Raw genomic sequence first — 16,527 nt, 5'->3', positions numbered from 1 at the left:
ATTTCTAATTATTCTACATCATGAGCAACTTGCTCTTTACCCTACCCCACCCAGCTCCTTCTCACCAGATCATTTTCTTCTAGTCACATTATGTTCTAAGTTCTACCTCTCTTCCTTGGTTTGTGTTTCCTTTCCTTCATTTCTTCTTCCTTACTCTCTACCTTTCCAAATCTTTCCCATTCTTTAAGGTTTATGCGAAGACCCATTTCCTTCAGAAAACTTTCCCCAACTCTGCCAGCCAATATTGACCTCGCCTCTCCTCATTCCTTTGCCACATATAGTCTTATGACTCAAATGCTACACTTTTTCACTGGATGGTAGTCTTTGTTCTATTACCTGTTTATTTTGATGGGCTAACTTTGGTTCATAGTCCTAGATTATAAACTGAGGGTAAATATGAAGACTTTACTTCCTTTTCCCTTAGCACAGGACTTGGTGGACAAAAGATGTTCAATCAATATTTTTTTAAAGATTTTATTTATTTATTTAACAGACAGAGATCACAGGTAGGCAGAGAGGCAGGCAGAGAGAGAGAGACAGAAGGAAGCAGGCTCCCTACGGAGCAGGGAGCCTGATGCGGGGCTCGATCCCAGGACTCTGGGATCATGACCTGAGCTGAAGGCAGAAGCTTTAACCCACTGAGCCACCCAGGCGCCCCTCAATCAATATTTTTAATCGTTATCCTAATGAAGTATCAGTGTTATATTGTTTCAGAGACTGAGTGGGGAATTGGGCAAGATTCAGAGATGTAGAAAGTTCAATTCACCAGACATGTCTATTAGGGTTGTATTTTATTAAAAATATTTGGTACCATAAAGTACATATGGAGATTTAATATTTATCTGATTATACTTGAAGAGATTATGCTGAGTGAAATAAGTCAAGCAGAGAGAGTCAAGTATCATATGGTTTCACTTACTTATGGAGCATAAGGAAAAACATGGAGGACATTGGGAGAAGGAGAGGAGAAGTGAGTTGGGGGCAATCAGAGGGGGAGACAAACCATGAGAGACTGTAGACTCTGATAAACAAACTGAGGATTTGGGAGGGGAAGGGGGTGGGAAGTTGGGTGAGCCTGGTGGTGGGTATTAAGGAGGGCACATATTGCATGTAGCATTGGGTGTGGTGCATAAAAAATGAATTTTGGATCACTGAAAAAGAATTAAATAAAAAATCTATATTTCTTTATACTTACAAGCTTATAAAATTACTCAAAGTAGTCCATTTGTTTGAACTTGTTTGAAAGTGTAGCTGTTGAAATGGCCTATTTACAGTGAATCAATGGCGCTCTAAATATGCTGGAAAATGGATATTGTGTTGATAGAGTAACAACTCAAGTAAGAACACTGTCTAATAAATGTTTACACACCATCAGGTCTACAAACATTAAATATCATCCATGATAGAATCTTTCTTATCCTGTAATTTATCTCAATTTTCCCATTACTTTCTTTCACTTTCTCTTCCAGCTTTACTCACAGACAAACCTCCCAAGCCATTGTTCCCCATGGAGAATAAGCCAAGTGTTATAGATGTCCAGCTGGGTAAGTCCCCTTCTGGGAATAATAGATCCTAAACTTGTTCTCTGCTAACAGATGGGGGAAGATTGCATGAACCAGGAAAGGTTTATTGCCACTGTTATTGCATGCAAATCAATTTGTGTCTGCTCATTTATAAGCCTTGGGTTCAGTGCAATAGCAGTTAAAGGAAATGCGTTTGTATTGCATCAGGGAATTGTAATACTAATTGGTTATACTAGGTATTAAGTGTGCTATAGAAAAGAGCTTTTTAACTCTGTGATTGATAGAGACATAAATGTCATGCATTGGTGATTGATACAAAAGACTTTGCATGTTTGTCAGCCAAAAATTTTCATTTAGTGAACATTAACTCCTGGAGAACAGCACTTTTTAAAATAAAAGAGCCCCTCAGTACAATCCTTAAAATGATGTGATAATTTTATTCCCAATGGCACAATCCAGGGCTGTTTAAAACTTGTATTTAGGTTGAGATCCTGAATATTTATGAATCATAGAGTGTTGGTTAAAGTAACAAGATGATTTATTGGTGCTAATGTTTTTTACAGACTCAAATAAGGACACAAGGTGTTGAGCCTTCCTTTTGAGTCTGTACCAGTAATCAGTGTGTTTCAAGAACTGTGAGCTTGAGATTCAGGAGACTGTTAGTATCTCTTCCACACCATGGCCTTTACTCTAAACCATGTACTTCAATATTTGTGAGCTTTTATCTACCTTGGGTTTCATTCTATTCTTCAATTCTCAGAATTTCTCCAGTTTGAAGCAAGAGAATTGAGCAAATCTGCCAGAAATGCATTAGGTTTATTTTGGGTATATGTTTTATTGAAATCTGTGACAGTAGTGGTACCTACCAATTGTATAGCCAAGGAAGACGAATTGCCCCAATATTGCACCTACTTTGGAAGATGTTTTACTCAACTTTTGATCTTTCCAATACAATTTGGACTGTTAGAGGCTTACTTCTACCTTGAGAATAGATGAGAGAAAATTACATTCCTAAGAATTTGTTTATTTTTCAAAAAGGAAATATAGCACATTGTAGGTAATGTAGCCCACCAGTGTAGGTACCAAAGTTAAGTATTTTAAAATAAACAAACAAAAGAAAAGAAACATGTTAGTAATGGATTGTGGAAATAGTGAATATTTTGTAGCTAATGTTGATGTATTAGGGTATGGTTATCCCCCTGCCACCACTTCTATTATTTCATAGAGTCATTACATTTTGTTATAGCCAAATCTAGATGTGCAGACACATACCCTCAGTAATTTTTGCCTACATCTTTCCATCAATACTGGGATGAAAATACCTCAAGTTGAACTCTGTAGTTTGCCAGGGATTACATGAACCAAAAGATGATCTTATATCATTAGTTTTCGTGAAGGTTCAAGTGGATAAGTTATTTTTATATTTTACACAACTCCGTCAAATTTTGTGTTTGTGGCCCATCAGTGAGATACTTCTTCATTCACCTCTGCTATTAGTCAAGCCTTAACAAAAATGTTAGAGGAGTACTGGTCTAAAGCAAGGAGAGAGACCACTGTAGGAGGTATATTTCACACAGATTCACTGGGTACAGCAATTACATATGCTATTTAGGACATCTCTAAGATGTATGCTTGGTATAAATGTATATTTCAACATAGGTATATGTGCCAAAATAGCCCACCACCATCACCCTGTAAAATCACTAAAGTGATTTGCTTTCAATTTGCATTAAGTGCAAGGCTGAACTTTTCAGTTTTTAGTTTGTGACAGAGTTTGGAGGCAACTTTTTTGACAGAAAGATGAAGACCTGCCCATTTTTCATCCTTAAAGACTATTTCTCTAAAATGCTAAAGGAACTGTGTAATTGAGGCAAAAGAAAACCAAATCAGCTAAACCAGATCTTTGGCATTTGAAAGAGCACAAAACTGGTTAATTTTAGGTGATTTTAACTTTTCTACATATTTATCTAGCATCATTTATTCACACCTGAGTGTCATTTTGTAACTTAGACTTATGTCTTAATAGTAAGGTGGTGTTAGGAGCACTATAAACATCAGAGAGCTCCTCAGTGTCAGTGTGAGTTCTGCAGTCAGAAAGTTTAGAAACTACAAGTGCAAAAAAGAGAGAAAAATAATTGGAGTGATTGGATGTCCCTATTTATATCTGAAAACCTTTCAGAATCCAGTAAGATCATGAAAACTTTTGGAAATTATTTTTCTTCATTTTTTAAGATTTTATTTATTTATTTGACAGAGACAGAGATCACAAGTAAGCAGAGAGGCAGGCAGAAAGAGAGAGGGGACGCAGACTCCCTGATGAGAAGAGAGCCCTATGCAGGGCTTGATCCCAGGACCCTGGAATCATGACTGGGTGGAAAGCAGAGGCTTAACCCACTGAGACACCCAGGTGCCCCTCTTCATTTTTTTTAAAGTTCATTCGGAAAATTCAGCTCTAGACATCCTCAGATTATTACAAAAAGCAAAAGTACCAAAGAACAATCCAATTCAAATGGCTAAGCACATTACCAAGTTCAAGTTTCCCAAATCTCCGTACCTTAAATTTGACATAGCATTCTATTCAATTTGGCCACAGATTTTTTGCTATCTTACCACCTAAACATAGTTTATCATCCCCTTCCCCTTGAATTCAAGATGGCCATAGGGACATGATTGATCAATAGAGTATGATAGAAGTGGTATTCTAGAATTCTGGAGACTGGATCAAAGGAAGCCTTGCAGCTTCTCTTCAGGTCTCTTTGTCTTCTCTGAAACTACTATGCTATGAGAAGTTCAAGCCACATGGAGAAGCGCTAGAGGATGGGGCACCATTTGAAGAAGAAGAGGCCAATGAGCTTCAAGGCTGGTAAGTGAAGAAGCCATGTTGGAAGTGGATCCAGCTACCCCGGCTTATGCCATGTAGTTCAGGGACAAACCATTAAGGTAAACTGTTCTCATATTTCTAACCCCAAAAATAATGAGCAAAATAAAATTATTGTCATTAGCTGCTAAGGTAGTTTTTAAAATAACAATAGTTACCTAAAACAAACATTATTTTTTAAAAAAAATTGTAAATTACATTTTCCCTATGGACAAGAATCCCATGCAGGTATTTTATGCAAAATGAGAAATATTGTGGGAAATACTTGAGTATTAGCTCTAAGATAGTTTTAGAAAATGTGGTCTGGAAAAATTATTTATGTGTTTGTTGAGGGTTATACTAAGTTCTCATTTCTGCATACTTGTAAAGACAATCTAGTAAATAAAAATTTTCAGTAGAAATGAATATTCTTTTGTGCATGATTGGCATCATGGCAGATATTTTGTTGTGCCTCTAGAGGAAAATAAACATCTTGACTTTCTCTTTTCTGTAGTGTAATCCATTAGTCATCCACACTGTTGTAGAAATTTACATACTTTTTGCTGACATAGTGATGATAGTTTGGTTGTTGTTAAATTGTATTCAGATTGTAATCCTGAAAGAAGATTAATCTTACCAAATAACCATATATTTTGAAATGATAAACACATTCTTAACAAAGTAATATAAAACTATTGCTCTCACAAAGCAATCCTATTCTTCTACAGCTGCCTCTAGTAATATATGACATACATAGACAAAAGCAATGTACAAAATACACAAAAAGTCCTATTTGGTCCTATTTTCTTCTATTTTCTTACTGTGAAGGTAAATTTTGTTTGAATTTGATAAATAAACTCTTACTATATCAGCGTTGTCTTTTTTTGGCAGTTGAAAGTAAAAATATTTTCAAATTTTCTAAGAAAAAATAGCACTGTATTACAGTGTATTAATTCATATTACACTTTAATATCAAAGTATTGAAACATCATAACAACATGTGTTCTACTTGGAATGTATTGATGCTAGGTAGACCCTTCTTTGGATACTAATTTTGGGGCTTTTTTTTTGGTTTTATTATAGAACTTAAAAGCATGCTTTATGACTTAACAGGCTCCTAGAAGCTTTGGAAAGCCATGAATAAATGTGCATGAAAAGATTTGAGATCTGACATCAAATTTCTTTTTTTTTATATCTAATTTCAATTGAAGGTAAATTTAGAAATGTAACCTGTTCTTCTCATTGATGCTGATAATTTTTTTAAAAATATCCTAAGACTTAAAATAAACCAGTGTTATGCAGAAAGAAATATGAACACTGTTTGCTTTCTCATTTTGTGTCGAAGAGTCAAAAATTAGTTTTGGGGGCTTAAAGCATATCAGAAAAACCCAGACCAGTAAGACAGTTCAAGCTAATTGAATACTGCAGGTGTTTAAAAAAAAAAAAAGTCATCTCTAGATAAATCTGATCCGGTATTGAAGATTCTCTTCTATTCTCATTCAGAATTTATCTTACTATTACAGGCTATTCAAATTCATATTTAATGACTGTGTTATGTGCTACTGGTTCAAACTTTCTCTGTGTGTAAAGGAATGTTAATCTTCATCAGAAATCGATTTCACCAGCATATCAGTTTCTACTGAAAATTGTATTAGTTCTAAGAGACTACTGTATAAGCCTCTATGAAGGAATAAAGCAAAATATAATATTTAATGCAGTACTCAAGACTACAAAGCAAAAATAAATAACTAATTGAAGCCTTGAAATAGGAAATGAGCTGTTTAACCAAATCTATCTTTTTAAAACTTTATTTACATTAAACAATTTTTGTGTTCTTAACAGATGTCAAATACAGTGTTAGATCCTGGAGAAACAGAGGTGAATAAAATGATGTGGAAGCAGAATTAAAGTGCAATATGATAACTGCCAAAACAGAGATGGGAAAAGGGAGAGTGACTATTTTTGTGGGAAGACCTCATAAATTAACAGCTCTACACTTTTTTTAGCCAATATAATGTTATATCTTTGTAACCTTAACTCAAGTACTAAATTTACATGAAAATAATTAAAAATTACAAAAGATATAACCTTTTTAAATAATAAATTATCCATTATTTGCTTCAATATGGCAATGTTGAGAATGGAAACTTTTTTTTTTGAAGATTTTATTTATTTATTTGAGAGACAATGACAGAAAGAAAACATGGGGGAAGGAGCAGAAGGAGAGGGAGGAGCAGACTTCCTATTGAACAGGGAGCCATATGTATGGCTGGATCCTGGGACCTTGGGATCAGAATTCAGAGCTGAAGGCATATTCTTTTTTTTTTTTTTTTTTAACTTGAATTTCTTTTTTTTTTTTTTTCCAATTTATTTATTTTCAGAAAAACAGTATTCATTATTTTTTCACCACACCCAGTGCTCCATGCAAGCTGTGCCCTCTATAATACCCACCACCTGGTACCTCAACCTCCCACCCCCCCGCCACTTCAAACCCCTCAGATTGTTTTTCAGAGTCCATAGTCTCTCATGGTTCACCTCCCCTTCCAATTTACCCAAAAGCACATACCCTCCCCAATGTCCATAGCCCTACCCCCCTTCTCCCAACCCCCCTCCCCCCAGCAACCCACAGTTTGTTTCGTGAGATTAAGAGTCACTTATGGTTTCTCTCCCTCCCTATCCCATCTTGTTTCATGGATTCTTCTCCTACCCACTTAAGCCCCCATGTTGTATCACCACTCCCTCATATCAGGGAGATCATATGATAGTTGTCTTTCTCCGCTTGACTTATTTCGCTAAGCATGATACGCTCTAGTTCCATCCATGTTGTCGCAAATGGCAAGATTCCGTTTCTTTTGATGGCTGCATAGTATTCCATTGTGTATATATACCACATCTTCTTGATCCATTCATCTGTTGATGGACATCTAGGTTCTTTCCATAGTTTGGCTATTGTGGACATTGCTGCTATAAACATTCGGGTGCACGTGCCCCTTTGGATCACTATGTTTGTATCTTTAGGGTAAATTCCCAGTAGTGCAATTGCTGGGTCATAGGGCAGTTCTATTTTCAACATTTTGAGGAACCTCCATGCTGTTTTCCAGAGTGGTTGCACCAGCTTGCATTCCCACCAACAGTGTAGGAGGGTTCCCCTTTCTCCGCATCCTCGCCAGCATCTGTCATTTCCTGACTTGTTGATTTTAGCCATTCTGACTGGTGTGAGGTGATATCTCATTGTGGTTTTGATTTGTATTTCCCTGATGCCGAGTGATATGGAGCACTTTTTCATGTGTCTGTTGGCCATCTGGATGTCTTCTTTGCAGAAACGTCTGTTCATGTCCTCTGCTCATTTCTTGATTGGATTATTTGTTCTTTGGGTGTTGAGTTTGTTAAGTTCTTTATAGATTTTGGACACTAGTCCTTTATCTGATATGTCGTTTGCAAATATCTTCTCCCATTCTGTCAGTTGTCTTTTGGTTTTGTTAACTGTTTCCTTTGCTGTGCAAAAGCTTTTGATTTTGATGAAATCCCAAAAGTTCATTTTTGCCCTTGCTTCCCTTGCCTTTGGCGATGTTCCTAGGAAGATGTTGCTGCGGCTGAGGTCGAAGAGGTTGCTGCCTGTGTTCTCCTCAAGGATTTTGATGGATTCCTTTCTCACATTGAGGTCCTTAATCCATTTTGAATCTATTTTTGTGTGTGGTGTAAGGAAATGGTCCAATTTCATTTTTCTGCACGTGGCTGTCCAATTTTCCCAACACCATTTATTGAAGAGGCTGTCTTTTTTCCATTGGACATTCTTTCCTGCTTTGTCGAAGATTAGTTGACCATAGAGTTGAGGGTCTATTTCTGGGCTCTCTATTCTGTTCCATTGGTCTATGTGTCTGTTTTTGTGCCAGTACCATGCTGTCTTGATGATGACAGCTTTGTAATAGAGCTTGAAGTCCGGAATTGTGATGCCACCAACTTTGGCTTTGTTTTTCAATATCCCTTTGGCTATTCGAGGTCTTTTCTGGTTCCATATAAATTTTAAAATTATTTGTTCCATTTCTTTGAAGAAGATGGATGGTACTTTGATAGGAATTGCATTAAATGTGTAGATTGCTCTAGGTAATATAGACATTTTCACAATATTTATTCTTCCAATCCAGGAGCATGGAACATTTTTCCATTTCTTTGTGTCTTCCTCAATTTCTTTCATGAGTACTTTATAGTTTTCTGAGTATAGATTCTTAGCCTCTTTGGTTAGGTTTATTCCTAGGTATCTTATGGTTTGGGGTGCAATTGTAAATGGGATTGACTCCTTAATTTCTCTTTCTTCTGTCTTGTTGTTGGTGTAGAGAAATGCAACTGATTTCTGTGCATTGATCTTATATCCTGACACTTTACTGAATTCCTGTATGAGTTCTAGCAGTTTTGGAGTGGAGTCTTTTGGGTTTTCCACATAGAGTATCATATCATCCGCGAAGAGTGATAATTTGACTTCTTCTTTGCCGATTTGGATGCCTTTAATTTCCTTTTGTTTTCTGATTGCTGAGGCTAGGACTTCTAGTACTATGTTGAATAGCAGTGGTGATAATGGACATCCCTGCCGTGTTCCTGACCTTAGTGGAAAAGCTTTCAGTTTTTCTCCATTGAGAATGATATTTGCAGTGGGTTTTTCATAGATGGCTTTGATGATATTGAGGTATGTGCCCTCTATCCCTGCACTTTGAAGGGTTTTGATCAGGAAGGGATGCTGTACTTTGTCAAATGCTTTTTCAGCATCTATTGAGAGTATCATATGGTTCTTGTTCTTTCTTTTATTGATGTGTTGTATCACATTGACTGATTTGCGGATGTTGAACCAACCTTGCAGCCCTGGGATAAATCCCACTTGGTCGTGGTGAATAATCCTTTTAATGTACTGTTGAATCCTATTGGCTAGTATTTTGGTGAGAATTTTCGCATCTGTGTTCATCAAGGATATTGGTCTATAGCTCTCTTTTTTGATGGGATCCTTGTCTGGTTTGGGGATCAAGGTGATGCTGGCCTCATAAAATGAGTTTGGGAGTTTTCCTTCCATTTCTATTTTTTGGAACAGTTTCAGGAGAATAGGAATTAGTTCTTCTTTAAATGTTTGGTAGAATTCCCCCGGGAAGCCATCTGGCCCTGGGCTTTTGTTTGTTTGGAGATTTTTAATGACTGTTTCAATCTCCTTACTGGTTATGGGTCTGTTCAGGCTTTCTATTTCTTCCTGGTTCAATTTTGGTAGTTTATATGTTTCTAGGAATGCATGTATTTCTTCCAGATTGTCAAATTTGTTGGCGTAGAGTTGCTCATAGTATGTTCTTATAATAGTTTGTATTTCTTTGGTGTTAGTTGTGATCTCTCCTCTTTCATTCATGATTTTATTTATTTGGGTCCTTTCTCTTTTCTTTTTGATAAGTCTGGCCAAGGGTTTATCAATTTTATTAATTCTTTCAAAGAACCAGCTCCTAGTTTCGTTGATTTGTTCTATTGTTTTTTTGGTTTCTATTTCATTGATTTCTGCTCTGATCTTTATGATTTCTCTTCTCCTGCTGGGCTTAGGGTTTCTTTCTTGTTCTTTCTCCAGCTCCTTTAGGTGTAGGGTTAGGTTGTGTACCTGAGACCTTTCTTGTTTCTTGAGAAAAGCTTGTACCGCTATATATTTTCCTCTCAGGACTGCCTTTGTTGTGTCCCACAGATTTTGAACCGTTGTATTTTCATTATCATTTGTTTCCATGATTTTTTTCAATTCTTCTTTAATTTCCCGGTTGACCCATTCATTCTTTAGAAGGATGCTGTTTAGTCTCCATGTATTTGTGTTCTTTCCAAACTTCCTCTTGTGGTTGAGTTCTAGCTTCAGAGCATTGTGGTCTGAAAATATGCAGGGAATGATCCCAATCTTTTGATACCGGTTGAGTCCTGATTTAGGACCGAGGATGTGATCTATTCTGGAGAATGTTCCATGTGCACTAGAGAAGAATGTGTATTCTGTTGCTTTGGGATGAAATGTTCTGAATATATCTGTGATGTCCATCTCATCCAGTGTATCATTTAAGGCCTTTATTTCCCTGTTGATCTTTTGCTTGGATGATCTGTCCATTTCAGTGAGGGGAGTGTTAAAGTCCCCTACTATTATTGTATTATTGTTGATGTGTTTCTTTGATTTTGTTATTAATTGGTTTATATAGTTGGCTGCGCCCACGTTGGGGGCATAGATATTTAAAATTGTTAGATCTTCTTCTTGGACAGACCCTTTGAGTATGATATAGTGTCCTTCCTCATCTCTTATTATAGTCTTTGGCTTAAAATCTAATTGATCTGATATAAGGATTGCCACTCCTGCTTTTTTCTGATGTCCATTAGCATGGTAAATTCTTTTCCACCCCCTCACTTTAAGTCTGGAGGTGTCTCGGGTTTAAAATGAGTTTCTTGGAGGCAACATATAGATGGGTTTTGTTTTTTTATCCATTCTGATACCCTGTGTCTTTTGATTGGGGCATTTAGCCCATTAACATTCAGGGTAACTATTGAGAGATATGATTTTAGTGCCATTGTATTGCCTGTAAGGTGACTATTACTGTATATTGTCTCTGTTCCTTTCTGATCTACCACTTGTAGGCTCTCTCTTTGCTTAGAGGACCCCTTTCAGTATTTCCTGTAGAGCTGGTTTGGTGTTTGCAAATTCTTTCAGTTTTTGTTTGTCCTGGAAGCTTTTAATCTCTCCTTCTATTTTCAATGATAGCCTAGCTGGATATAGTATTCTTGGCTGCATGTTTTTCTCGTTTAGTTCTCTGAAAATGTCATGCCAGCTCTTTCTGGCCTGCCAGGTCTCTGTGGATAAGTCAGCTGCCAATCTAATACTTTTACCATTGTATGTTACAGACTTCTTTTCCCGGGCTGCTTTCAAGATTTTCTCTTTGTCACTAAGGCTTGTAAGTTTTACTATTAGGTGACGGGGTGTGGGCCTATTCTTATTGATTTTGAGGGGCGTTCTCTGAACCTCCTGAATTTTGATGCTCGTTCCCTTTGCCATATTGGGGAAATTCTCCCCAATAATTCTCTCCAGTATACCTTCTGCTCCCCTCTCTCTTTCTTCTTCTTCTGGAATCCCAATTATTCTAATGTTGTTTCGTCTTATGGTGTCACTTATCTCTCGAATTCTCCCCTCATGGTCCAGTAGCTGTTTGTCCCTCTTTTGCTCAGCTTCTTTATTCTCTGTCATTTGGTCTTCTATATCGCTAATTCTTTCTTCTGCCTCATTTATCCTAGCAGTGAGAGCCTCCATTTTTGATTGAACTTCATTAATAGCCTTTTTGATCTCAACTTCGTTAGATTTTAGTTCTTTTATTTCTCCAGAAAGGGCTTTTATATCTCTGGAGAGGGTTTCTCTAATATCTTCCATGCCTTTTTCAAGCCCGGCTATAACCTTGAGAATTGTCATTTTGAACTCTAGATCTGACATATTACCAATGTCTGTATTGATTAGGTCCCTAGCCTTTGGTACTGCCTCTTGTTCTTTTTTTTGTTGTGAATTTTTCCGCCTTGTCATTTTGTCCAGCTAAGAGTATATGAGGGAGCAAGTAAAATACTAAAAGGGTGGCAACAATCCCAGGAAAATATGCTTTAACCAAATCAGAAGAGATCCCAAATCATGCGGGGGGCTTTCTCCCCCCTCACGATTGGGTGAGGGATCTCCTCTGATTGGGATCTCCTTTGATTGGGATCTCCCAATCTCTTCTGATTGGGATCTCCCAATCTCTTCTGTTTGGGATCTCTTCTGATTTGGGGATAAAAAGAGGTTCAAAAAGAAAAAAGAAAAAAAGAAAAAAAGAATTAAAAAAAAGAGGTTGAATTAAAAATTCAATCAAGAATTTAAAAAAGAGTTAAGAAAAAAAAAGATTGAAGAGATTAGGATCTCTTCTGATTTGGGGATATAAAGAGGTTCAAAAAGAAAGAAAGAAAAAAAAAAGAATTAAAAAAAAAGAAAATGAATAAAGAAAAGTATAAAAAAGCAAAATATATATATATTAGATAATCTAGTTAAAAAACGTTAAAAAAGAAAAGGGTAAAATTATAAAAAATTTTAGCAGAAGAAGAGAAAAAAAATGAAAAAGAAAAAAAAATAAATTAACTGCAAGACTAAAAAATCACCGGCAGAAAGCCATGAGTTCCGTGGTTTGTTTTCTCCTCCTCTGGAATTCTGCTGCTCTCTCCTTGGTATTGAAACTGCACTCCTTGGTAGGTGAACTTGGTCTTGCCTGGATTTCTTGTTGATCTTCTGGGGGAGGGGCCTGGTGTAGTGATTCTCAAGTGTCTTTGCCCCAGGCGGAATTACACCGCCCTTACCAGGGGCCGGGGCTGAGTGATCTGCTCGGCTTTGCTTTCAGGAGCTTTTGTTCCCTGAGCGCTTTCTGTAGAGTTCCGGAGGACGGGAATACAAATGGCGGCCTCCTGGTCTCCGGCCCGGAGGAGCCGAGAGCCCAGGGCCCCGCTCCCCTGTGCGCCCTCAGCGAACTGCTCCTGGTAACTCGCGTCTGCCTAACCTCCGGCCGCGCTCCGAGCTCACCAAGCTTGCGACCGGTTCAAGGCAACTCCGAGCTGCGAGCTTACTGTCGGCTCTGTCTCTGCAGCCGGCTTTCCCGTTCCAATATCCACAAGCTTTGCGACACTCAGACACCCCCGATCCTTCTGTGACCCCACGGGACCTGAGGTCACGCCGACCCCGTGTGGGCTTCGCCCCGGTTTAGCCTCCGGAGCGATGTCCCTCAGCGGAACAGACTTTTAAAAATCCTGATTCTGTGCTCCGTTGCTCTGCCGCTTGCCGGGAGCCGGCCCCTCCCCCCCCGGGGTCTATCTTCCCGTCGCTTTGGATTCACTTCTCCGCCAGTCCTACCTTTCAGAAAGTGGTTGTTTTTCTGTTTCTAGAATTGCTGTTCCTCTTCTCTTCGATCTGCTGATGGATTTGCAGGTGTTTGCAATCTTTAGATAAGCTCTCTAGCTGATCTCCTGCTAGCTGAGGTAGTCTCAGCCTGCTACTTCTCCGCCATCTTGACTCCTCGGTGAAGGCATATTCTTAACTTACTGAGCCACACAGGTGCCCCTAAAAATGGAAACTTATGATACCCTTGCATCTCTTCAGTTTAGCAAAATTAGTCAACTCTTTCTAATGTTATCATAGAACAAACAATCCAAAGCAAGTCACCAACCAATTGAGTGAAAATGTCAAGCCAGAATTACTATCAATATAAGTAACAATACATGATAATTTCATTAGCTTGAGTAATGATTTGGTATATGTATTGTGGATATAATGGTGGTACCAAGGGATTTCTTTGAATTCTTTGTGTTTTCATACACGTTTTTGTACATTTTGTATTTTTGTGTACTCCTCCTATACTTTAGCTTCAGATAACTCCTTGAAAATCTTCATTTGCTCTAGAGTAAGTGAAGACTTTGGGAAGCAATTTTACTCAGCTTTCTTGGCCCCATAGTTGTAGCTGGTTCATGGCAGCATTTACTCTCCCTTGTAGACATTCCAGGGTTAATGAGCTATTTCCTGAAGACTTTTTTAATTTTATTTTTTGCTAGATAACATGCATGAACTTAGCATGGGCCACCCTGAACTGAAAACAATTATATTACCCAGAATGTACAACAATGAAAATTTACAATTATTTAAAACTTTGAAAAATCTGGGCTAAACCTTTTCCCCAGTTTCTATAACATAGTTGTACTTATTCTGAGACACTTAGGGATAAAAATTTAAAAAAATCAAAAAGGAAAATTTAATAGTTTACTAAAGATTTGTCTGCAATGTGATAAGTTGTCTATGAACATTTTAGGATAAAAATTTTTTAAAAATCAAAAAGATAAATTTAATAGTTTACTAAAGATTTGTCTGTAATGTGATAAGTTGTCTATGAACATGATTATTGACCAGACCTCTTGCATATATTGATGTTTGGGGGACATTGTCAAAGTTTATGTCCCATTGAGATTTAATATAAGCTTGAAAGCATTTCATTACACTTTCTTAATGCCAATATTGTGATTTTATAAACATGGTAACAAAATTATTTGAAAATTCACTATGTACTAGGCACTGCAATATGCATTTGTGCATATACTGTTTTATTTATTCCTCATAAGACCCCAAAGTAGTAGTTGGTATTGTTGAAATATTTTGCAGATGAGGAAACTCAGATTCAGACAGATAAAATAACTTTATTGAGGCTACATATTTAGTAAGTGGCAGAAATGAAACTTTGATCTGATTTGTTTGACTCCAAAGTTGTGTTATTTTTATTACAGAATACCAAGTGTGGTAAGATTATCTAGGCCTCAGGGGAGGAGGAGTGGGGGAATGGGGCAACTGGGTGATGGACTTTAAGGAGGACACATAGTGTAATGAGCACTGGGTGTTATATAAGACTGAGGAATCACTGAACTCTACCTCTGAAACTAATAATACATTGTATGTTAATTAAATTAAATAAATTTTGAAAAATAAAATAAAAATAAATTAATTAACTAAGTAGGACCATTGTGTAAAAAAAAATTACCTAGGCCTCATATTAGATCCTCTAAAAAACTATCACTCTAATACAGACAATTTAATAATAATAACTATATTATGTATTTAACTATATAAAAAATAGTTATTTATCAATAGCTCTACAACTAATAATATTATTATAATAATATTTAGTATCAATAATAGATATACTTCTAGTAATAATTGTTATAATAACATTTAGTATCATTTAATAATAGCAGTGCTACTATATTATAATACTGATGATATTTTAAATAATATCATATTAAATATTAAATAATTGGAGCCATATTAAATAATGGCTCCAATACTACTACTAGTAATAGTTATTATTGCTAGTAGTAGTAGTAAAATTATCATTTATTGATTGCTTGAAAGATGCTAGACACTGTACTAAATATTTTATTGCATTATTTCATTTACTTTTTCCAATAATTCTTTGAGATAGAGGAAGCTATTTGTCCCACTTTTAAAAAAGCATTATTAAGGTATTATTCATATACCATACAACTGACCTACTTATATCATACATTTCAATGATTTCTAATACATTCACAGGGTCATGCAAGCATCACAACGGAATGTTGCAGCATCCCCGAAAGAAACTTCATTCCCATTAGCAGTTATTTCCCAGTCCTCCACCGCCACCCACACCTATGGCTCCAGGCAATCACTAATCAGTTTTCTGTGTCTATAGATTTGCCTATTCTGGACAGTTCATATAAATGAAATCATATGACATGTGTTCTTTTGTGATTGGCTTCTCATACTTAGAATATTGTTCTCAAGATTCAAATATATAGCTTGTATTAAAACTTCATCCCTTTTTATTGCCAAATAATATTCTATATATGGTTATATCACATTTTATTTATCCATCAGTTGAAGTACATTTTGGGTGTTATTATATATAATGCTGCTACACACATTAGTGTATAAATTTTTGTGTGAACATATGTTATCACTTTAGGGTATATATAGAGTGTAGAATTGTTGGGCTATATGGTCACTCTATATTTAATCTTTTTTTTTTTAAAGATTTTATTTATTTATTTGACAGAGAGAGATTACAAGTAGGCAGAGAGAGAGGAGGAAGCAGGCTCCCCGCTGAGCAGAGAGCCCGATGCGGGACTCGATCCCAGGACCCTGAGATCATGACCTGAGCCGAAGGCAGCGGCTTAAACCACTGAGCCACCCAGGCGCCCCACTATATTTAATCTTTTGATGAACTGCCAGATCTTTTACTAAAGCAACTGCACCATTTTACATTCCCAGAAGAAATGCAAAAACTTCCATTCTCTTCACATCCTTGCCAACAGTTGCTGTTTTCCACTTTTTAAAAAAATAGTATTTATCTTAATGGGTATGTAGTGGTATCTCATTGTGGTTTTGGTTTGCATTTCCCTAATGGCTAATGATACTAAACATTTTTTTGTGTGCTTATTTGCCATTTGTATGTCTTCATTGAAGAAATGTCTATGGTCCACTTTTTATTTCTTTTATTATTTTTTAAATTTTGTTTTATTTTTTTCAGTGTTCCAAGATTCATTCTTTATGCACCACACCCAGTGCTCCATGCAAGACATGCC

General features: G+C 36.7%; 1 protein-coding gene across 2 annotated transcripts in view; it reads left to right on the top strand.

Moving 5' to 3' along the window:
• IL1RAPL2 (interleukin 1 receptor accessory protein like 2) overlaps positions 1-16,527 on the top strand; it is a 1,343,934-nt gene that overhangs the window by 1,003,909 nt on the left and 323,498 nt on the right. For both annotated transcript variants that reach the window (XM_044234598.1, XM_044234599.1), the window contains one exon: positions 1,470-1,544. In XM_044234598.1, coding sequence (XP_044090533.1) covers positions 1,470-1,544 — 75 coding nt within the window. The remainder of the gene's footprint in view (positions 1-1,469; positions 1,545-16,527) is intronic.

The sequence above is a fragment of the Neovison vison genome, chromosome X (assembly GCF_020171115.1).
Source record: "Neovison vison isolate M4711 chromosome X, ASM_NN_V1, whole genome shotgun sequence".
NCBI classification, from domain to species: domain Eukaryota; kingdom Metazoa; phylum Chordata; class Mammalia; order Carnivora; family Mustelidae; genus Neogale; species Neogale vison.
Note: the sequence above shows the minus strand (reverse complement) of the source record. Positions and strands in the feature narration are given on the sequence as shown.